Source organism: Balaenoptera borealis, assembly GCF_965194805.1.
Source record: "Balaenoptera borealis genome assembly, chromosome: 16".
Lineage (NCBI taxonomy): Eukaryota > Metazoa > Chordata > Mammalia > Artiodactyla > Balaenopteridae > Balaenoptera > Balaenoptera borealis.
The window spans coordinates 56,518,076-56,542,815 of NC_138872.1; the positions used below are offsets into that span (position 1 = coordinate 56,518,076).

A 24,740-nucleotide genomic window follows, 5' to 3' on the forward strand; every position below is an offset into this window, starting at 1 on the left:
TAGAAGATTTCTGATATCATCAGGTCTACTGGACAGCAAGAAGATCACTGACCAGGGTCAGAATCTCTCCACTGGTTCCACAGACTTTAGCAAACTATGACCTTGACTCATGAATCAGGAATACTTGTAAACACATTCTTAAATAACAAAGATAAGTGTCAGGACATTGACCACTTGTGCCTGTCTTGCATGGAAACACACATTTATTTTCTCTAAATGGCCAAGTCATTATGCAAACATACAGAGGATAGATTTTTCCCGAAGCTTCATAGATAAGTCCCTCTGAAGGATCCCAGGTGGACACACATCCATTTTATATTCATGCAATAAGTATCAACCTAATAGTGAGGTTTGTTTTAGGTATATTCTATTTGCACTGCCACATTTTTTCCCACTTATCAAACTTGCTACCTACTTCCATTGATGGAAAACATTGCAGAAGTTGGGGGAGTCGTACAGAGTTCAAAGAAGGTTTGCAAGCAGGATGTGGCCAGAAATCTTGACTGGGACCAAATTCACAGTCACCAAGGCATGATTGATTGACATGGCGCTTGATGCAAAGAACTTTGCAATAACTTTTGTTTTCCGTTCTGGAAGTGAAAGAAAATATAAAGCGCACACTCAAACTTTCTCCATTCAGAGCTTTCAGCTGGTTGCAGCTAAGGCCTCCTAGCAATCAGGAAGCCAATGCCAGCCCCTCCCTTCCTCATTAAGTTCAGGAACATACATACCTGCACACCTGTGTCTTTTATGGCTGCGTGATGAAAGCTGAAGAGATGGGCAAGCAGATGAAAAGAACGGCTCCAGAAATCTGGTGACCCTGATTTTCCCTCAGCCCATCACTCTGTATCTGGAGCTTGGTGCTGGGTGTGACAACTGCTTTGGTTTTCCATCTCCTCAGCACATTTAATGAGTTTCTCCGTTCCTAATTAGAGAACATGGTGTTTGGAACACCAGGTGGTGTCTGGGTAAGACCTCTTTTTTTAACTTTCACTTTGTTTTTCAAGGGAGACTTTTTTTTTTTTTAATACTGGCTCCAGATTATTGGTGATTATCTGTCAGAATGTCTTGGAGGTATCCTCTCTAGCATGATCCAGAGAAGGAACTTGATTAAGGAGAAACTAGCTTTTTGGAATTGCTGTCTAAGTGATAGCGAATTTGCTCTGAAAGTCAGCTGTGATTGGCAAAGGGTAGAAATAAACGCCAATAAAGGACAGAATGTTTTGATAGATGCTTCTTGCAATTTTCTCATTCATCTGTTTTCTATCCTATACCTGGAGCCAAATGTAATGAACTCCTTCACCCAACATCCTACCATCAAATCCCCCCATTACACCAGTTATTTATGCTGTTAGATGCCCTCTGACATTGCAGTCTGTCCTGAATTGCCCCTTTACAGTGAGGGTGAGAACCCTTCTCCCAGAGGATTATGGGACTATGTATTCTAATTGGAACCTGAATGGTCCCTGTATTATCGGTGGATACTGGATCCTGCTTGTTAAGTGTGCTGAAATCATTCGACAGTGGTTGATGTATCGCTGTGGTCTGCTGAGCAAGGAGCTCTGTTATTTTCACAGTTTGATAATCAATGCTCCACTGAACACAGTTCCTTTAGAATATGCCCATTTGTTTGTCCTCTGCTTAATTGAACAATTGCAATTACTGGTACATACAACTAAATGTTAATTATTTTTCTCAGATTTTTTTTTCTCTCCTAATGATTTTATTTACAAATTGGAAGACTTTATATTTTCCACACCAAACAAATTCTCCATCTGAACCAGTGTGATATCTTTAGCTGAAAAGACAGAATTTTTAAGTGCTCACCATTCCTTTTTTTAATCATTACGTGACATTTAGAAAGCTGGAGACAGTCTTCTTTAACTGCTTTAGTGGTTGAACAACTACACGTGCAAGAGATGCCTAATACACATTCAATCAAAGGGTTATCTTATTTTTTTTTAATAAATATCAAAGTAAGACAGCAGGGCATTAGCTTGACCAATATTGGATTTTTAAGGAAGTAATCAAAGATTGAATAAAATGTAAGTTAATAGCTGATAAGTAAAGGTAAAGCATACTCATTGTTGAAAATCTGGAAAGTTCAGCAAAGCATAAAAAGCATTTAAATAATTCCCCATAATCCTCCCCACCCCAAAACAATTACCATTAATTAACATGTAGGTACATCTCTTTCAAAGGGTCTCTGGGTTGTCCCTTTGGGATACGCTTACAACTGCTAACCTTTAACATCCAGCTGGGGTTGGTGGTCCACCCCCCATCTTTCTGGCGTGTTTTCATACTAAGCTTTCATTAACCTCCACTTTAGTTTGTTAGAGGTGGGTAACCACTGTTCTGATGTGGTCTCACAATCAGGCGCCCTGAGTTGGCTTCCTCTGCGTTCCTAAGTCCGCTTTCTCCTTGTGTTTTAGGGTGGTTACGCTGCATATCGCTACGCCCAGCCCACCCCCGCCACTGCCGCTGCCTACAGTGACAGGTAAGGGCCTTCCTTCTCATGCTTGACATTTACCTGGAAATTAACTTAGCTCGTGGGAGACGAGATTCTCGTCTGGTCTTGGTGCAAATGCATGACTGCTGGGGAGGCAGCACCCCAAAAGTTAGGTCTCATGGTGAAGGTCAACACGGGGCCACATAGAGAGAGGATGCACAATGACGCCTAGCTCATTCTGAACACTCGCCCTCTCTGCTGAGACACAAAGGTAGTGATACATTTTGTCCGTGCATAGTTGTTTTTCAGATCTCAATTCCTGTGACAGCACACCTTGCATGCACAAAGTATACTCCCTGTACAACCTTCTCATGGTCTTCTCTGTAAGACCCTGGTTTCATCTAACTCATAGGACAAAAACCAGGAGATGATCCTGCAGGTTTACCTCGATTTTCAGCACCCCATTTCCCTTTTTTTCTACATCTTTGTACATCCAGGAAAGCATTCCCCGTATTGCAGTTTTTAATCCAAACCAAAGGAATGGGGGAGGTGTATCTGGCATTCATAAGGAGAGTCGTTCTTTTTGGCAATGCCCAATGACCGTTCCTACGAACAGAAGCCAACATTTATTTGTAATGCACACCACATGTTAAGACTGGCAGCGGAAGGGTTTAAGAAATGCAGAAGTCAGAATTGGATGACGGCAGGGGTGAAGGCTGGGGGATGGAGGAGCTCTATTACGCGTTACCCAGGCTTAACAGATGACTCGGTTTCTGAAATGGCAAGCCACAGCTATTTTTGTATAAGTGCTTTGAAAAAAAAAAAAGTGTGCGTTTCCATATTGAATGCAAATCGTTGGCTCTGTTTTCTGAGGACATAAATGTGAATGTTCAGATGCTCTGCATGCACAAATGTCATGGAGGGTGCTTATTTTGGGTAATGACTCCTTTAATTTAAAAATATGTTTCATGAATAAAACAGTAATGGTACCAATTTGCATGTGTGGCTGAGGCATGCTGGGTCCGACAGGTAAGCAGGCGATGTCCTGGACTCGAGAATGGGGAGTGTCTGCGGACACTGGTTCTCCTCCCTGGCCTCTTGTGACTCAGTCCTTACCTTGGTTTGCTGTGGTATGCTTTCTCTGTAGTTCCATTCCATTTCTCACAAGATGTGTCGTTAGCTCATTGTTAACTACAGACTTCTTCTGAGGCATACTAAAGCAAAAGAAATTCCTGAACCCAAAAAGCCTCACTTTGAAAACCCCCTGCCTAAACTTGTAATAAAACGGCTCTTTGGCAAGATAGAACTGAGATCTGCTGTCTGGATGTATGCAGGTATTATTCCTGTTTTCTTATGAACAGCCATCACGAGCTCTCAAGGCTGGAGGGAGCTTCCAGAGGAACCCAAACTATTGTCAATGTGCAGTTCTAATTACCTAAACTATCCAGTTACCCAATCATCAGTTGCCAGGATGCAAAATATGTTTTATAGAAGTTGCTGTCTTCAATACACTTTGACACTAGATTAGGGAAATTGAGAGGGTCAAAAAAGCTAATAAAAATGATGACAATCTTGAAATCCTCAAGATCATTCTACAAATGAAAAGTCTTAATGCTATTAAATTCTGCACACTGAAGATTCACAAAGTATCAATTGTAATGTGGTTCATCTACAACCCTTAATTATTTTTATGAAAATATCTCTAGATGCTAAATTCTCCAACACCCACTTTGTATATAATTATAATCATAGTAACTTTAGCCTGCTGCATAATTATAAGAATCTTAAACAGATTTATGTCTTTGGATTTTTTATCTTGCTTCTCAGTATAAGTGCATCTATCCCCAAGCTGAAAAAAAGGTTAATTACAAAGATATAATTTAAATTGCTTTCTTTAATAAAACCAATCTAGACATTTGGAAAATAAAAAACAATGTTTAATACTACTCTTAGATAGAATTACTTGAGAATCTGGCCATCTCTATTTGCATTCATCTTAAAAATTAAGTTAAAATTTTGCTGCATTTGGGGGCACCATATATGCAAATGTATTTATGAAATCTGTTGTTTTAATATTATTAAGATTTCTCACTGGCAACATGTCCTACTGAAAAATTGCCCTCATTCTTGGTTTGGTAAATCTTGACTAACTCTGCAATTCCCACTTTGGTGTAATAGTTTCAGCTGAAGAAACCAACTAAATATACTCTTGTCCATATAATTGGCCTCTTGCTGTTCATTAAAGAAATTTGCACATTAGGTCTTTTTGGTTGCTGAGGCAATTGATTGCTAGCCCTATTTCACTTTATTATAAGCAAGACACTTTTCACATATGGAAATATTGCATTGAGGGAAATGCAGTAATAGGTAAATTACCAGAAAACAATCTTTAAAGTGATGTTTCTGGTTTGATTTGTAAAGTGTATTTATGAAATGGTGGTACTTCCTTTTATTTTTAGTAAGCAGGTAAAGAGAAGGAAGACCCTTATAGAGAAGACACATATTTGGGGGAAAATGTGAAATGATCAGAATAGCTTTCGAATCAAGATTAAGATGCCAGTTATCTAGAATTATCTCAGGGCAGCTGTGTAATCATTTCTTTTTACTCAATCACAGTGTAATATCAGTAGGGAGAGACTCTTAGTTCCTACTTTCTAGAAGAAAGGCAGGATGACAAAGAGAAAAGCTTCTTAACCCAAAGAAACTCCTTCAAAATAGGAAGTAAAATCAGCAGGAATAAAGAATGTTTGGGTCACGCTCACTGGCTGTCAACTTGATCAAAACAGAAACTGCAACAAACTTTCTCTCTAATCATGAGATTCACTCTTCAGAAGTCTTGAAAGCGAAAGAAGTTTGATGTCCCCAGTCGGTAGAATTTTACCTTTTATCAGCACAAATTAAGCCCTCATCAAATTAAAGATTCAGGGGCCTTTGGAAAATCTTGAACTCCAGTAACCTCAGGACTGGCCAGAAGGTCCTTGACGGCCACCTTGCAACTCCCCACCCAACATCTTCTTGGTTAAATGATCACATGCTGATTATCTCGGAGTACCCTGAGAGTTTCTGAATGCTGACCTCCAGAATGAAGACCATCTGGTGTGGGCAGAGATTTCCCCCAAAGAAAAAGACCTGACTGGACTAGGTAATTTTATAGTCTTATTGATGAATTGAATGACAATAGGCAAACATCTTTCCTTGGCATTTAGGAAACATTTGGTAAGCCTTTGACCTCACCTCAAATCTTTACTTCTAATTTCACTTTGATTTGTGGAAAGCCAACTGTCCGAACTCTCAAGGGAGATGGTTTTCTGAGCTTGAACCAATCAAAGCATGGCAGTGGGGCCGACGGTCATCTGGTCATTGCATGCCACTTGGTGTTGCTGATGTGTTCGTGGTATGTTCTGGATTTGACAGGTCCATCATCACAGTAGCTCAATGAATGGCTTGCTTGAATTAAGCCTGGGGACAGGCTTCTCTTTATTGATTGGCTTTCGGTTTCTTTGTGTCCACGACTTGGTCCTTGTTGCATCTTTGGGCAGCCAGACTGGGAGGTGGAGGGGGTGGTGGCGGGGGGAGATTTTCTTTTCCATGAATTATGCTACAGATATTTGGGTAAATATGTCTGATGTGTACACTGCTTTGATGAAAATGTTACCGCGCCAAAAAGGCAGACATTTGTCACGCTTGTCCTGCTTGCTAAACATTCTAACATCCCCTAACAACCAGTGCATGGAAACGGCCCTCCACATTAGGGCAGAAGGGAACTCAATTCAGACCAGCTAGAGAAGAAGGTAATAACGTAGTTCACTCCAAGATTTCACGACGATCCAGTTGCCCTGATAGTTACCCTGGGCCACTGTTTTCATATAAGACATGCATTTCCGTAAAGATCCCTGAAAGTTAGCAGCTTCTGACATACAGTAGTAGTTCTGGCCAAACAGGTGCCCCTAGACTGAGCAAAAGAGACAGCAAGCAACAGCCTTCTGTTTGTTTGTTTTATTTCCTACCCTTTTTTGTTTGTTTTTTGAGACCTTTAACTTTCATCAGCAATGTTGGACTGTACCATATGAAATTGCTACCCTTGTGTGCCCCACATGGTGCAATACTGGCAATTTCATATAGCTCAGCTTAATGGAAACCCAATTAAAATGCCATAATATCAATTATCTTGCTCTCTGCACTTGAAATATATATATGTATGGTCATACATATATATGTGTGTGTTGTGTATATATATTATTCATATACATATGTGGAAAATATATGTATACACAACACATACACACACACACACACACACACACACACACACACACTTCTGCCTTAGGACCTCATGGAGGACTCATAACAGTATCTAGGTAAATCTTAATACAAGGAGGTCAGGACTTGTCAAGATCAGCCAGTCACAAGCCCCATGCTAGAACATCTTTAAATGTGATACTCACCACCTATGAATAAAAGGTTCTATCTCAGAGAGAAATAGATTAGTAGTTCTTTCTTAAAACTCAATAGGAATAAGTAGTCATGTCTTTGGGGTCATGGAGAGGTTGATCTGTAGATCAACTATTTAAAATTATATGGGTGGTAGGGATGGATGGATACATACATGCATAGATGGGTGGATGGATGGATGGATGGATGGATGGATGGATGGATAGAAAGGTATATAGGTGATAGATAAATAGATACATAGGTGGTTAGGTGGATGAATGGAAAGAAAGGGAGAAGAGAGAAGAAGAAAGGAAGGGAGGGAAGGAGGGAGGGAGGGAGGAAGAATGGAAGAAAAAGAAAAGAGAGAGAGAAAGTGAGCGAGAGAGAGAGAAAAGAAGGAAGGAAAGAAAGAAAGAAGGAAGGAAGTATGGACAGATAGGAAAAAACTATCTCTATGCTCTTACAGTATTTCATCATAAGCTAAACTACAGGACGTAGAACTAAATCCTTACGTACAATCTTAGTTTGATCTAAACTGAAAAGCTAAAGGGGTTTGAGTTGATTTCCATTTATGTGGGTACTCCCTCTCTATTTTAGGACTTTTTGTGTCCTGGGTTTAGGTTAAATAATAGAGAAATGCCGTCATTAAAATAAGGCTAATAATTGCATTTAAAACGATACACCATTTTATGTGGAGTCCTTACCAAATCATATAGACTAAAAATTAAAGGGTTGCCAGCCTATAAAGCATATGAGCACCCTGAATGGAAAATTTAATTTACCATTTAAGGGTTTTTTTGGTAAAAAGGTTAATTTTTAAAATACTGTTATACTTTAGGGACTTAACAATTTTACTTTTTCTTGCTGTGGAGTAGAATATAGAAAGCTTCATCTATGGATAATGTGGATCCCTTAATGAGGGTAGACCATGCAAAGCAGAGAAAGGCGGGAAGTTTCATTGTTTTCCCCATTCCTCTTATGTGAACCAAGTTAGGTAAGGGTTGAAACTGTTTCTGATTAAAAAGCAGTCACAAGCCCCTGCACCCATTCTTTGTAGATGTGTGCAAGGAGGAATTTCAAGATCTTATCCTAGTGCTTTGTGTGAAGCACTAGCTCCTTTGGCCAGCTCAAGACCTGATGACATTTACTGGTTTACCAGGACAGGAGAAGAACACGGACAATGTAATATGGCAGTCAACTCCCTTGTATGGGGAATGGCCAGGCTTTACCCATGCTTCTTTCGCATATGCTGTGAAAAATAGCTTTTCTTGTATGAAATGATGACAACAGCTTTGCTTTCTTCTTTTTTTATCCAGTTTTGTTTTTAATGTTCTTCCTTGGCAAAGTAAAAGTTGGCAGCTCTACGATAGACTCCTTATTATATTTTATTTACATTTTCAATCTTTTCTGAGAAATCCACGGGTGAAAAAATAGAGTGAGAGCATTCTAAAGCTTGGTGATGCCAAGAATAGTATTCTCAGATGAACGAGAAACTGAGGGCTTAGTTCATGAGGGGATAGATCTGCAGTTAAGACAAGGATTCAGGGTCAGAAGGAAGCTATTTTGGACTCACATTCTAACCTGTTGAGTTAAAACATGGCAGCAATAGTTGCTCCGCTATCTTTTATTGATAGTGCCCTGTTGAAGTTTTTCTTGATTTTAACTTTTAATCTTTTCCACTGTTTTCACTCATCCTGATGAGCTCTTCTAGGTTCTGCAATTAAAAAAAGAAAATGATGCTCTGTGAACTTGTAATAGTAATGAGTCACTAATGCCTTTATTTATATCCTTCTGTACCCCAGTGCCCAGAAAAGCACATCCAGTCTTTAAAATTAGAACACCAGGTTGAAATATATATTCATACATGGTATTGTATATAATATTTTCTTATTTTTATTTATATTCTTATTCTTCTTTTTGGTTTAAAGTTTACTTTCTTAACTGATTCTTTTTTCTTTTTTGGTGATTCAGCATCCCCTCAGGAAGAGAAAGGGAAGCTAATTATTCTAGACAGCTTTAGGGTAACAAGAAAGAAACAGGAATTGCCTGTGAGTTTCCTGTTACAAGGCACACATACTACATGAAAATAAATTTCTTCAATAAAACTTGCCATATATATGAGAATGCTCTTATGAAAATGTTCATTAGGTGGAAATAGAGGACTTCGGTACTTGCACTGTTTCCTAAGACTTCTTGAAGTTTAATACAGTAACTGAGCAAACTTTGATTCAAATCATCTCTCTGTGATAACGATAACAATAATTATGATAATAGCAATAATAACAATGGCTGTGTATGGAGTCCGTACTATGTGATAGCACTAAGTGTTCTAAGTGCTTTACAAAGACAGTCACTGAACTGTCGCACTAAATATTAAATTGACCGCCATGGTACAGATGGGGAAGACGAGCCTGGGGAAGGGTGAAGTAGATGTTCAGCTCAGCTTGAGAGCTGAAGTCTATGCCCTTAATCCCCAGGCTCTATTGCATCTTAGTGGAGCAACCTTGAGAAGTCATTTCTTTGCCCTCCGTCACCTCATCTGTGGTGGGTATATTGATTCCGTCTCACAGAGTGGTATGGAAGTTTTGAGACACTGCCTGTGAAATATTCAGTGCATCAAGGGCAGTACATAAAATATTCTTGTTTTCATTTTCATGTTTATATTTTCATAGTCATAAATTCCAATTTTTCATATTTTATTTCATATTCCCATAACATAGTCCATTAAGAGCTTTAAATCTGGGTAGCAACAGTGAGCTTGGAGGAAACCAAAAATATTTAGGTTATTTCAGTTCCACCTGAATCTCTATAATCCAGGGGTTTGAATCTGTTGTTTCTTTAACTGATTCCAGAGTCAAGCAAAGTTTCGGGAGGATAATGACCAAATATACTCAACTGATTATGATGTAGACAAGCCTTTTAAAATATAGTAGGTAGGATTATATGCAACTCTAATCCTTTTTAATCCACTGAGTTCCAAGAATAATTTATGTTTGTTTTGTTTTGCATTTTTTTAATGGAAAAACATGCCTTTTTTTTTTGGCTACGTAAGCCCCCCCAATTGATCAGTCCTCCAAAGTTTAGATTTTGATATGTCAGGTTTTCTTAAAGTGAGCTGTCTTAAATGATGTTTCCTGCCACTTTTTAAAATCTTTTCACCACGTAGATTTCTGTTTTGAAGTTAATTTTTTCAGTAGTGTCTCTAGTGTGCCAGGTACTATGTAAAACATTGGAACAAATGACCTGATCAGGTAAGCAGTATAGTTAGGGCACCCATATAATGACCATTTAAAATGGATCATTTTAAATGGGACATTGAAATGATCGTTTAAAATGGGACGATGTAACAGAGAAGGGATGCACTGGTAGTAACGACTCCAGGACAGCAGGCTTCAACTAGGACTGTCGTAAGACAAGAAGAACATGTGGGGTCATCCTAAGTAGTCATCCTAACCAGTGTGTGGATAGGAGAAGCAGGTCCAGGCAGGGTGATGTACACTCTGGGAAATCCCACTATTGGGCTTCAAGTCCAATGTCTGTTGGTCCAGGTCCTGGACTGTTTCTACCTCCTTATGCTGTTGTTACAAAGTCAGGGCAAAGGCACATTTGCAGCTTCAAATAGTCATACCTAAGACACAACTTGATAACTTAATGATTAAAAACAGAATGGAATTTCATGTTCTCATTTATTTATTTTTCCCTATGGATCAATAGCTCTGATTGAACATTCACCAAACAAATTACGACAACTAAGATAATTATATTTTCTGCCAACCTGCTCTGCAGGTTGATGCTGATTCCATCTGATAACGATTGAGATGGCTCAGAGATAGTGAAGGAGGGAATGTAGAGCTCTTGCTGGTAGCATCAGTGTGATTTTGGGAACTTGTGTTTATGGACACAAAGCTCTCAGTGATGAAAAGTAATATGGCTGTTACTGATCAGTGTGTTTCCCGAGTTTCTCTTCTTTTTAATTTACAGACAGGTACACACACACGCGCACACACGTTAAATGAAAAAGTGCTCAAGTTTTTGTTTCAAGAACTATTTGCCTTTGGTCCATAATCTTAACGGCTTCTTAACAACTGTTAGGCACTGCCAGATGAATATATAATTTAATTGAAGCAGTTAAAAAAAGAAGCAAGCCTGTAAGAGTCAACAGACTGGACCAAGAAGGAGTTGGGGAGATATTAAAGGAAATTCCAAACCCAATAGACCATAGCTGTCACAGCCATTTGGGTAGACACGTTTGCCAGTGACAAGACAAGATATAACAACTCCTTTGGTCATATCATGGCCTAATTACATACTTTTCGGGTTGCAGATCATTGACTTGATAGGCCACAAAAAAGCAAATAAAACCTATCTTTTCAGTAGCGCCATCAGGGTCCTTCAGCTGTGAAAGGTTTAGAAGCAGGTGAGAAAGCCCAGTGCTTTCTAGAGGCTGGTCAGAAACCTCTGATGAGGACCTGTACACAGAAGCCTCTTGGTGAGCCATTTCTGTTGCAAATAAAGAACCTTCCTCGTAGAAGACAGTATTCCAGTCAAGTAGAAGGGAATATATGCAGAGTAGATAGACTCGGAACTGATGAAGCATTCGTGAATGTGACAAAAATCAAACCTGCTCCACTTCGCCTTTTATTTTTTTGGCCACTATCAGATATGCTAGAAAATCTATCTTCGGGGGTAAGAGGGAACTTTTCACTTAAAAATTTCTAGTATTTCTTTTAACGTTATCAAAGCAAGTTCTGACTTTTGTACCTATGAAGAGAACTTTGAATTCTTTTCCAGAAGAACTGACTTCTATTTAAATGTGGCCTCTCTTTTATTTTCATATTTGTGTGTAATACATGCCTGTGAACAGTCATTGGACAGAAATAAATGACTTCTCATGGTTTTCTCCCTGATGTGAATCACAGTGATTTATTCTTCTGGAATTAGATGATTGTCCTCCAAATCATAGTGCATTTCATCTTGAATTACCATACGAAACATTTAGAGTAGGACCGCTATCAGAATTTAGGGGGATGGTAGTCGGATAGGTAAGAGCTTGAGGAGGAACTAACTTGTCCATGTTGTCATTGTTTCCAGGCTTATTCTTACTACATTATGATGTGTGAATGTTCAGATATGATCACTAGATTGTGGGGAGATGAGACAGAATCAAAGCCAAGCACCCTTTTCCCTTAATTATCTTAATCACTTAGATTGAAATGTGTTGGCCTGAGAGTCTAGACATACATCACACATCTGATAACCTGGAACAGTGGTTCCCACTGCTTTTGCAGCTGTGGAATCTCTTTAAAAAGAAAACTAGGATTGCTGGATGCTTCTAGCATCCTTTTAATCCCTATCTCCTTTCATGGTCCAATTTTGTAATTTGAAATTTGATTGCATTAAAAGATTGAGGGACTTCTTCCCCCCTGCCATTTCTATATTGTTAGAGGGTTTGTGGACCACTTCTAGTAACTAGAATAGGAGCCCAGCTTATGGGGGGTGGGGACACTTGAAAAATGTCTCCTGGAAAATATTAGCTCCACAGCTTTCCCAGAATGACAGTTTCTCTGCTGTTCTTTTCATGGTTTATTCAATATCTGTCTCGAACTAAAACAAACAACAGGAAAAGAAGCGCTTACCTTATTCTGTTCTAAAATTTCAAGATTGAAGTGGTTCATCTTGAGGGTCCTTAGAGCCTTACTCTGCAAAGCATTGTTCCCAGACCAACCAAATTGGCCTCCTCAGGAACTTGTGAGAAATGCAGAATCTCAAGCCCCACCTGAACCAGAATCTGTACTTTCAAGATCCTGGGGCGATTTGTGAGAAGCACCCTTCTCAAGGTGCTTCAATTCTACCCCAATAGGCAGTAAATAATGTTCACTCTGAGTTCTCCTTCCACAAATCTTCCACATGTAAGAGAGTTTGTCATTGTAACTTGTTGCTTTGTAAACGTCTCCTCTCTGCTCTCTCCCTTCCTAGAGGAGAAAGTAAGAGCTGTCCATGGTTGCGCATCCCTCACAATCCATTCTGTTGTGACTTCCTTCCTCAACTAGTTTAGGGCCACAAATAATCATTTTCTTATTCCAAAGATCCAAGAATAATGAAAGTGATTCCATGCTAATATCTCCTCATTGGTTGTGTAATACTGTAAACTCACACTGTTGTAAAACGTACCCTGGAAAAGTCACATCTGATTTCTCTTACCTTTATGGAGCCTCCATTTTGTCATCTGCTAAAGGGAGAGCATAACACCAGTTAGAATCAGAAAGAGATGAAGGTGAACATTGCTTTATAAACTGAAAGAGGTGGTGAAAAAGCATGGCGTTATCAATAACTCAGTTGATTATTGACAGATTTTTTTAGGGTGTATATGGTTATTTGAAAGCATTGGATGTATACAGGCAAAAGCAAGCAAATTAAATTAAATCTATCTAAAAGTGCAAATCATTTTTAGATGAGGCAATCTTCAGGACCCACCATAACACTAACATTCTGGGAACCTGTGCCTTCCTCAACTTGTCATTGGCCTGATCAAGATGTAAAGCAGGGTCTTTCATACTCATTGTACCTATTCTTTGACTGGCGCATGCGTTGGCAAATCTTTGCTTATTCACCAACAGACTGTGATCGGAGATTTACATATAGAGACTGAATCTCAGTAAGTTACTTACTGCACGAGGTAGTACAGGCAGGCTAATTGACTCTCAACTGCCTCATCTTTAAAGTGGGGCTGATGAATCATGCCTGCCTCCATGGGTTGTTGTGAGAATTAATTGAGGTCATGAAGAAAGAGCTCCTTGAATAGCACTGATGCTGAGTAGCCCTCAGGATATTATTATCATCGTCATCACCCTCAACATCGTCATCCTCCTTATTTTTATTATCAGCAGCATCACTAAACTATAGGCATATTTTGTTTCGTTCTTGGCCCAAAAAACTATTGAAGGAAGAAGCAACTGGGAACCATGAGATCAAACAGCCTGTCCTTCTGTTCATCTTTCTCCTGGATTATTGCTTCTCTTTTCTGTCCAAGGAGGAAGGAGCTCAGGCTGTCAGGGATGCATCAGCTTCTTAGGAAGAACAACCAGTTCTCCCAGTGTAAACCCAGCCCCCAAATCAACATGGCTTTAGATTTAAAGGGTTAAAAAAAGTCAAACTAAATCTGCCAATGCTGCCCTTTTCCCATTGTGCTTGGTGAGAAGTCCAATACTGTGGCGGAGGTGGGTTATTGGAACCCCAGGGAACTTTCTACCATCAGCTCACTTCATTTTGCACATAACTCCTAAGTGGACCCAGACCTTCTCAGTGTGGCCTCTCCACCCTCCAGAGCCTCAGCCTGGACACCCACTGCTCTTCCTGAGCCTCCAGAAGCTCGGGGACCCCCTCAGCCATATGAGGGCTGCTTCCCCTAGAGAACACGTATGCTGTTCAGAGAACTTGCCAGACCCATTTCCACCCTGTGATAGGCACCATTTCACATGAGAAGCTCCTTCTGCCCAACCAAAGCTGAGGTGGGATTTTGCCTTCCTTGGAGGCTCCAGCCCACCTGTAAAATGACCTATAACCTCGAAAGGCTCTTAACTATCTCCCACTTCCCCTAAAATCCCAGAAGCCCAGGACTTAACAACACAAACAGCAGGTCTCTTTATGGGGAGAGAGAAGCCTATATTTTTCATGAGTCCACGCAGCCAGAAAAATACATGATGTTTTCCCCCCAAATAAAGTGCTTTCCCATTCATGTTCTCATTGATCTGCACAAAACAAACAAAAATCTAAGAGGGGTAGGTGCTATTTTTGTTCCCATTTTCCAGATGAGGAAACTGAGGCCCAGAAAGGTGAAATGATTTTTCTATTGGAACACAGCTTGTATGTGACCAGGCCCAGCTTCCAGACTCACAGTTAGTTCTCTTTCACTTTAGCCGAGAAAGCGGTACAGTGGGAACCGGGGAGATTATTAAATGTTGGAGATACTAAAATTACAGAAGTGGACTCTCCCCAAGGTCTCCAGGAACTGGAGATGCCCTTGCATTTGAATCTCTAAAACTCAGAGATTTTGGATGGAATATTCACACTGGGGACAGATCCACAGTACTTAACTCCTTTTGCACTTAAACTTTTTTATGTGTGCAGTGTTAGCAGTAGGAACTGGGGCTCAATAAAATAGTTTTGAATGGGTGTTAATGCAGTCCCCTTTTAAAATAAAAAAATACCAGGATAGACCCTTTCAGAGGAGTCTATAGTCAAACTGTTTATTCGCTTGCTTGTTTGTTTGTTTATACCTCACCTCAATTCTACAATTGGCCATGGCCTCTTGAAGTACATATGATACAATACTAAATATATATATATATATACACACACACACACATACACACATAAATATATATATATATATATATATATATATAAATTACAACAGGGCAGGGAAAAATATGAATCTGAATGGGATTTGTACAGTTCTAGAGTTTTAGAACTGAGTCAGGGCGAGAGAGGTAAAATACTGATCACAAGCAAATCGGTCTCCCTTTCAAGGTGATAAAACTGAAATATAATTAGATTATGAGCTTCGAGATAGTCAAGCCCAGTATAGATATTCCTCAGTGATTTACATGCCATGAGCATGGCATCAAATCCCTTAAGCTTAGCTGGGTGCCCGGCACGTTGTAAGCCCTCATTAACCATCTGAGAAGTGAATGAACAACACCAGTAAACAATTTAGCAAAGGCACCAAATAGAATTTTAATAGGAGCACCTTTTTTCTGCATGTTATATTTAACTGTTCAGGAAATACTCATGGCTAGATTCCCCGTGATGGAGATCAACACTAGTGCAATTTAATTAAAAACAAAACAAAACAAAACAAAAAAACCAGAAGACACAACTCTTATTTCCTGCAAAGTCAGGGCACATATGTTCAGAGAATATTTGCACAGTGAGAAATTAGTTCTCAGTGCTGGCAGACATGTTAGAATCACCTGAGTGGCTTTTCAGGCATACCTGTGTCTGGGTACCACTCTCAAAGATTCTGTACTTTAATGATCGGGCCTGGTAATTGGTATGTTATATTTTTAAAAATGGCCTGGTGATTGGTATTTTATATTTTAAAAAATCTTAGCTGATTGTAATGGGCAGTCAGGTTTGAGAACCTCTGTCTTATAACTAATAGATGCCCCGGAGACTACAGATAGAATTAAATTGACTTTGTCCCACTGCCATCTTGGGGCTGCCATCTGCCAGACCAGAAGACCCACTTCTCAGGCTGTAGGGGTATTTTAGTAGATAGGCTTGGAGGGTTTTAATCACATATCAGTGTGTGTGTGTGTGTGTGTGTGTGTGTGTCTGTGTGTGTCTGTGTGTGTGTGTGTGTGTGTGTGTGTGTGTGTGTGTATGTTAGATTGAATATTCCTAGCATTGGATACAAAAGGAAACTTGCTGTGAATGGCACCAACCCTGAGTTTTGTGTAACAATAGTGATAAAAAAGAATTAAGAGGCCAAAGAATGATAAATGACCAGAATCTTTAACAGTAGAACTTAAAGCCAGTATTATTTGATGGGAGAACCTCCTGTCTGGCCTTTCCCTCCACCCCAACCTATGCCAGAATTTTCTCTGTATCTTGTTGATACCTAGCTTCTCACACGCCTTCCAGCAACACTGGCTGGCTGTTATTTTCATTTGACTCTTAGGATTCAGCTGGGGGTGATTTTTAGAAGAAAAGAGAATTGCCAAGAGATGAGATTTCACGGAAGATGAAAAGCGGGATAATAAGGATAACATGGCAAGTCACAGGACTCATGTAAATGTACCACCAGCTGAGTCAGATCCACAGTCTGGGTGGTCAGTTTATGGAAATCATCGTAAAACATCATAAAGTCTGGTAATAGATTAAAAAGAGAGAAAGGCCATGTTAGAAAATTCCTCCGCAGAGAAGCCACACCCATCACTGACTCAATAACCTCTGTTGTGAGCAGCCCTGAGCAGAATCTTAGAGGGTGAATGAGAGTTGGGGTCTTGGAATCTAAAAAACAAAACAAATGAATATATATAAGAAAACAGAAACAGACTCACAGATATAGAGAATAAGTGAGGAGAAGGAGGGGAGAGGGGTTAGCTAAGGGTATGGGATGAAGAGATACAAACTACTATGTATAAAATAAATGAGCAACAAGGATATAAAGTATAGGGGAATATAGTCATTATTTTATAATAACTTTAAATGGAGTTTAATCTATAAAAATATTGAATCACTATGTTGTACACCTGAAACTAATATAATATTGTGAATCAATATTGTAAATACTTTAGTTAAAAATAAATATTGTAAATTTTTATTTACAATATTTATTTATTGTAAACAAATACTTAGTTAAAATAATAAAAATAAAATATTTTTATTATGATTTTTATATTTAAGCAAAAAAAAAAAAGAGTCGGAGTCTTGAGCGAATCCAGCAATGTCCAGATTTCACTTAACATCTTGTTCACATTACATAACCTTCTGTGTCTCCATTTTCTCGTTTATGAATGTGGGGATAATAAGAGAGGTTGTAAGGAAAATTGAATGAATACATATGCACAGCACTTGGCAATCACCTGTCATGGATAAGTGCTCCATCAACTTTAGGTAGTGGCTCTTTGGTGTCAACATTCCAAAGAGTCAAGACAAACACAGCCTTCTCTCTTGTGCTCGGTGATTTACTATTTCCTTATTTTTCTTAAATTAGCAATCCTCTCTTCTCCCACAAAGCTTCCCTATATCTAAAAGTCTTCCTGGGAAAGGTGGGCTTTGAAATGAAAATGAGAATGAACTTGCAGGAGATTTCTCAGCATGATTTCTTAAATTTCTCCATGGTAAAAAAAATTACCTAGAACCACAATTCCCTCCCTGGAGGTATGAGTGGTGGCCAGATGATCAGACCTCTCTCCTGGAAATTCTGATGCAGGTGGCCAGGGTTGAAACCCAGGCATCTATATTTTTAACAAACATTGTAGGTAATTGTCTTCAGGGAAGTTTGAGAAGTTCTGGAGTAGAGGGAGAGGTCAAAAATAGAGAGGAATTCTGGGTGAAAAAAATGGTAAAGAGAATTAGATGCAGACTCACTAGGAAAAAATGGGAAGACCCTGCCTAGATGAACTTGAGTATATCCATTGGAGACAGTGAAAGAAGACGAACAGGGGAGGAAGCAAAAACAGAAAGCTTGATACTATGGCCACTTTTCACCAGCTTCTGCAGAAATGAGGTTTAAAGCCCATTCTTTTAGGAGGTCTTCAGAAACTAGAAGTAACCATTCTTGGGCACCCTCAGCAAGCACACAGATAGGTTGTCTTAGAGGTCAACATGGTGGGTGGCAAAATGGAAGCTGTAAAAGAAGCAAAATCTACAAGAGATTTGGTGATCCCGCCCCCTTTCCACTCTGCATTTGTACCATCCCCAAGTGCTTCCCGGCTGTGGCTGATATAAGATGCACCTGCAGAGCATCTCCTAAGCTACCTCTTTCCAGACCCAGTCCCAGAACAATTAAGCCAGGACCCCCAGGAGTAGGGCTCGGCTTTACTGTTTTTAACCTCTCCCTATGAATCTAGGAGCAGCCAAGGTGAGAACCATTCAGCTAGACAAGCGCTTCTCAGCCTTGGCTGCATAATACAATCACCTGGAGGTCTTTAGAAACTACTGATGCCTGAGACCCACTTACAGAGCTGCCCACTTAACTGGTCACTAGGAATTTTAGAAGCACACCAGCTGTTTACCCTGTCCAGCCAAGGTTGAGAATGACTCAGCCAGACTTAATCATCAACAACCACTGCACAAACCAGTTTGCTGAAAATAAGGTCCAACTGCATTTGAAGTTTAGGTCCTCAGGCCTGGGCTGACAGTGAAGAGCAGACTAGGATTAGCAAAAGGGGACAGCCCCGTGCCAGGCTCCTTTCCCCTCTTGAGAGGTGACCCCCCTGTCCAGAGCACACCTGGGTTGCTCTGATCATTACGTTTTCCTGACAGTTTGGAAACAGCAGACTTCTCTGCTAGGTCATTAATCTCTTTGATCATACCTCTCTCTGGTCATTTGGGGTAAATAATTTCACCGAGAGGGTCATATCATTTTATGGGCAGACTAAAAGACATGGTTTATCTTCAATTTCAAGTGAAGAGAAACAGAATTGTATACAAAAGTGTGCTAACAGAGGAGACATAGACACCACAATGAAACCTGCCCCTTATTCTACCCAAATTCCTCTGTTGGCCTGACATGTGGGGTATCTCTTACCAGGCTATTATTTGCCAGGCATTTCCTATTAATTGCACTTATAATCAATTGATGAAAGGGTAGTTTAGAGGGAGGGGTGATCACACAGGCTTACTCCATGGAATTAATGAGCTTTATAGGAATGCACTTTTCTAAGACGTTAGGGTAACCTTCCTTGGATGTAGTGGGATTGCTTGTGTGGATTAAAAAAAAAGTCAGTACAGAATTGATACGTCCAATGGATTACTATTTTTTTACAAATACGTTTATACTCCTTTTTTGGCACTGCTGCAGAGCCCATGGCATATTCTTTAAAATGTTGGTGATAACTCTTTAAACTTTGATGTAGACGATTTGATAGTTGGAGGTCATCTGAGCCAACTCTTTGGAAGACAGTGAGTCATCAATGGGAGTAATCCCCTTTGTTTAGAAATTTGCCCAGGAATCAAAGACACTGAAAAAAAGTCCAAATATATAGATTACAAAAACAAAAAAGAAGAAGGAGGAAATGGAGAAAGTGTAGCATTTTTGTAAAGAGTAAGTATATCATGTCAAAAAGAAGAGTGCTATGAAGGACAGTCATCATAGTTTCTAAAAATCTGGTACAGTTAAAGAAAAGGGTCTCATTGCTTTATAATCATACTTGTAGGCTGCATTTTTACAAGTTTTCCCTCTTCATCCAATCACCGTTTTTTAATCTGTGTTGGTTGCCTTCCATGGCTTTCCCCGAGTCTAGCACACTGGACAGTTTCTTAGGGAAAATGCAGAAGAGAGACTCAAGGGAGAAGTGTCTTTAGGGTTAGCGAGTATGGATGGAATAGAGCCACCTCACGAATGAGGACCCCCTCGTAGATAAGTGAATGGCTATTCCGAAGAGCTTGCCCCTTAGATAAACCAGATCACCGTTCTTGGTTATGGTAGGTTCTTCTTTTGATCGTGCTAGAAACAGAGGTCCTCCCAAAGTACTTGTTTGGTCCCCCGGACAATGTCATACATGTAATTGGAGCTGTGTCTTAGAGTCAGTCCTAGGTGAGCAGGTCAAAACAGACACTCAACCCAAGCATCTTCCTTTCCAGGGATACTAATTTTACTTCTCCTCAAACCTTGAAAAGTTGATGCCAGATAACGATGGGGCCCAAAAGGTTTGTAAAAGAGCAAAAAGATAGCCAACATCCAACAACACTAACTTTTATTGTTTCAAGAGAGGTGATAAATGAACTTAGTTATGACTCTTGTTATGTGGGTGAGAAACATAGAAAATGCTATCCTCAGACCATGCATAATTTTGTTTAGATTTCATTGGTGTGGCAATGATGAGAGTCTTCAGCTGAATGTTAAATTCGAGTGAATTTTCAAATGGTAGCTCTATTTGTATTCCAGGGTGTACCTTTTACAATAGTAAAACTTTCTTAAGATGTTTTAAGGGATGCTCAGTCACTAGATACTTTTTGAAACGTTGGAACAAGACCGATCAAAATGCAAAAATGCATTTATCTGGGTTCCAGATGATCCCTATGCACAGTAAAATCTAACAAGTGAGAATTAGAAGCCTCAATACTCCTGCTTCTGAGGCATTTAAGAGCCTAGCCAATCTCATTGGGACATTTTTTGTAATCTGCCTGACACAGACGTTCTTATTTCTAGAGAAGCAGACAGTACCTCCGAATTAGAACACCTTGCATTGTGGAAATGGCACAGTTTGAAACATCTTAAGAGAGTTTTATCATCCTTCTGGATTTACTAAATCAAAGTGAAACAGCATTTTCCATTTCTATTTTCTTTTTAATACCGCATCGTTAAAAATAATTTGGCAAGACAGGGTTTATTTCAGTTGATGAGTTCTCTTACCTTCTTTCCGTAGCAAGCCTCATGTGGTGAGGAAATTATTATCCATAACATGGCACCATTTAACATACTCTTCAGAAATGACAGCATTGCTTTTTCTTTCCTTTAAAAAACTTTTTTGGATATTATACTATAATAATAGAGCTTGGAATTTTATGATTTTCCTAGCTAGTTGCAGTATACTCTTTTTCTAATAGATAGTCTAATTTTGTTTCTTTTTTTTTTTTATTGTAGTCTCCTTTGAGCATTAGAAATCCACAGAAGCTCAGTTTGAAATGCCCTAGCCTTAGAAACATACCCTGGCATGATGACATTTTAGTAACACATAATTAATATTTCAGTGCAGCAGCTTATACATGGTCCATGTTCTGACATCATCATGATTTTGTTGAAGGGTTCCCCGCATGCCTGTTTCATGATCTTCCTAAACTCTCTAGGTCCAAGAGAGAGCAGCACATTTCCTTGCAACATCCAAATGCAGCACCCTTCCCTCCCCTTCATCTGAATACATCGAACCAATTGGCAGAGAGAGCATTTCCCCCTGAGCGAGCAGTATTGTGAATTTTATCTTCTCTTCCAGAAATCAGTTCGTCTTCGTTGCAGCAGATGAAATTTCTTGTAACACCTCTGCAGGTAACAAACATTGCTACTTCTTGATGCATCCATCCAAGTCTCAGTATCCTTTTTTTTTTTTTTTTTCCTTCACATGCTGCAGTCGGTCACGCTAGAAAGTTTAGTTTTAAAAAAAGAAAAAAGAAAGAAAGTCTTATCTTTGGAGTATAGCTGGAGCTTTTCGGCTCTGCTGTCTAAAAAGACAGTAGGCATTTTGCTAACTTGGATATTTTATTTCCAGTTTTAATAATACATGATCCAGAAAAGTAACACTACATTGAATGAAGCCGCAATAAAATCTTATGGTATAATCTTATGGTAAAATACTAAACAGGGGAGATTTAGGGACACAGACATGGGACTTCTATGTTTTTGGACGTATTATGTCTGGGTTCACACAGATTTCTATGTGATTATTTGGGATCTTTATGGAATGACTGGTATATATTATAGGCCCTCAAAGACCGAATCTGTAAAGCTGGAGGCGTTGGGGAATATAATTATCTCTGTCTTATAAGACGGGGATCTTTATTCCATTAAAGATCCTCTAGTTCTTTCTTTTAAAACATACTACAAGTAGCAGGACATGAGAGAGACAGAGTCTTCTGTTTTTGAAATCAGGGCATTGGCCAATGGAAATTGCACAGTTGCATGATGTGTCCATCAAAATAACGCCTGTCTTTTTGCTTTGATGTGGTTCAGAACAGTTATGTTTGGACTTCCATTAGCATGGAATTACTTGATTAAATGTCAAGATAGGTGAGTGCCTTAACTAACAACACTTTTTTTTTTTTTTTTTTTGCTTTGAAGCCTAAACTCTGACCAAAACAATGACTAGGAGATCTTACCAATGTGTTGCTTTAGTCAACAAGGGAGGATATGACAGCTCATTCTCATGTCATTGAGTGTGCCATGACCTTCAAAAACATACATTAAACGGAGCCTGACACATAGACATTCATCTGTAACCAAGCACATGTTATCAATGGCGCACAGTGAACAAAGGCGTGTTTGCTAACACTTCACCCCCTGCTTACAATCTTGGGAGAAAAAGAGAGAGATCAGGGAAGCATGGAGAACTAGGAACACATCCCCAGCCCTCTCTGTTCTGTTTCACTGATGGTCGGACTCAATATTTTTAATGGGTTGCAGTCTTGCCCTGGGAGTGCCTGAGGTATGCATGCTCGTATTTTAAAGCGCCAGCTTACTCCTTTCTTGAAAACCTGGCTCTTTTCCCTCCAGCCTTTAGCCTCACATATCTCTGTTTCTCCTTGTGAGAGGTGGTGCATTCACTAATGCCTAACAGTAGAAGATGGGGGGTTGCGTTGCTGGGGGTGGTAGGGGAACCTTCCTGGGATACGCGTCATTTAATGTTTTCAGAACCTATAGAGAATGAAGCATGCAACTAAAGGAGAAATCAGGGTGGGGAAGAAGGTTGGTTGAAAATGTTAATGAACATCCTTTGTGGCTATTCTGGTCGTCCAGAGCCTCTGTCTTCCCTGTTAATCTGTATGCATGTTCCAGTGTGTCTTAGGTTCTATTTTGACATCATAGATCAAACATTGCGAAGTTACCACCTTAGAGGTAGATATTGATTTTGCCCCGTGACTTAACAAATCCTGCCTTGTAATAAGCAAGTGGTCCACACACAGTATTTTGAAAAGAGGCTGCAGACAATGAAAGTTTGCCTGAGTCGAGAGAGTGTTTTCACCTACCTTGTCTAATTTAGGATGGCTGCTCCGTAAATTCTTAATGAATTGCTATTGATCAAATTTCAAATTGAGAGAGATATCCCTGTTGCTTTGATGGCCATATTAATAATATGTTGTATGCTTCATAAGGTTCAATTTGAACTCTGAATTTCGAATCAAGCATGAAAAAGGAGACACCCATATCAATCAAATGTGAATTATCTCCCAGCCAGACCACCCTCCTCATAGAATGAAAATGAAAAGTCTGAACTGCGCAGTCAACAAAGGTTGTGACTCACGGTTTCAATGAAGTCTTTCTTATTTCCCACATGCTGGAAAAAACCCAGGGCACCCACACCCTAAACAGCCCAGCTGTCTGGAGCTCTCTCCTCCATATACACAACACTCCTTAGGGTGGGTCTAATTGAACCCTGGTGTCTCCTGGATTTCAGTATTTGACCCAGAAAGGCAACTTACCTCTATTGAAATGAGAAAAAGAGTTCAACAAGATGCTTAAAGTCTGTTTGGAGGGCTTGATGGATTTGATACCTGAAATTCTTATAAAGAAGCGTTATTCTTATACAGCTGTCTATGAGGGCAGAGATGGCCAGACAGTTTTGTCTGTGGCTTGGGGCAGAGATGGTGAGATGCAAATCATCAAATAGGAGCAGCGGAAGCCCTGAAGAATTTTTCTTTCAGTTCCCAAAGGAAAAGTGATTATTTTTACTTGGGTCTTTTGTAAATGCCAACACGTCGATTCTGCTTTGCTAGTCACATAGAAGAAACATGTCTCACTAGCATGTGTGGTTTATGAGACTGTATTTACGAGGGAATGTGTTTTCGTTGTCAGTGGCTCCAACTGCAATATCGGTTGTTTCGTTCTGATTTTCGTTCCTGAAAGACATGTGTTTATGTGGCTGTCTTATTCACCTTGAACACACCAAAGGCTTCTCATTCTATAACATCAAGAAACTTTGATGAGTTGGATTCTGCAGGAGATGGTGAAAAGGGCAAGATGATTTTCCCTTCTCTTCGACCCAAGGTCTCCCTGCTGCTGTGATTCACTGGAGCTTTTCCAGGACTGGCTAGGGATTGTGGTTGGAGTAGAATGTGGGTCTTGTACAAGAATGGAGGTTGAAAAGCACATGACTTATTTTGATAGAACAGCTGGAAATTCATTTCAGTTAATTCATATGTTTTAGGTCGTCACCGTGCATCAGCAACTATTCTAGGTTTTTGGGACATAGCATTAAATAAGTTAAGAGAAGCCCTTCCTTCAAAAAGCCTCCATCCTAGGGCAGACCAGACCCCAAACATACATGAGCATATAATATACTTGCATGTAAAGTTATACAATAGCTATAATGAATCAAAAAGCAAGGGTGGGGTTAGAAAGTAAGTTGCGATGCTACTTTTATATTCATTGATCAGAGGTGGCCTCTCTGAGAGGGTGACACTTGAGCCGGGACATGAA

The 24,740-nt window shown here is 39.6% G+C and overlaps 1 protein-coding gene across 46 annotated transcripts in view; it reads left to right on the plus strand.

The window, feature by feature from the left end:
* The window catches only part of RBFOX1 (RNA binding fox-1 homolog 1), a 2,204,510-nt gene that overhangs the window by 2,165,261 nt on the left and 14,509 nt on the right, over nt 1–24,740 (plus strand). For 23 of the 46 annotated variants that reach the window (XR_014236073.1, XR_014236074.1, XM_082362282.1 and 20 more), the window contains 2 exons: nt 2,433–2,497; nt 21,544–21,596. Coding sequence is in view for 44 of the 46 variants with exons in the window: in XM_082362282.1 (XP_082218408.1) it covers nt 2,433–2,497; nt 21,544–21,596 (118 nt within the window). In the remaining 2 variants the exon portion in view is untranslated. The remainder of the gene's footprint in view (nt 1–2,432; nt 2,498–21,543; nt 21,597–24,740) is intronic. The other 23 variants (XM_082362255.1, XM_082362287.1, XM_082362247.1 and 20 more) reach the window with 1 other exon arrangement.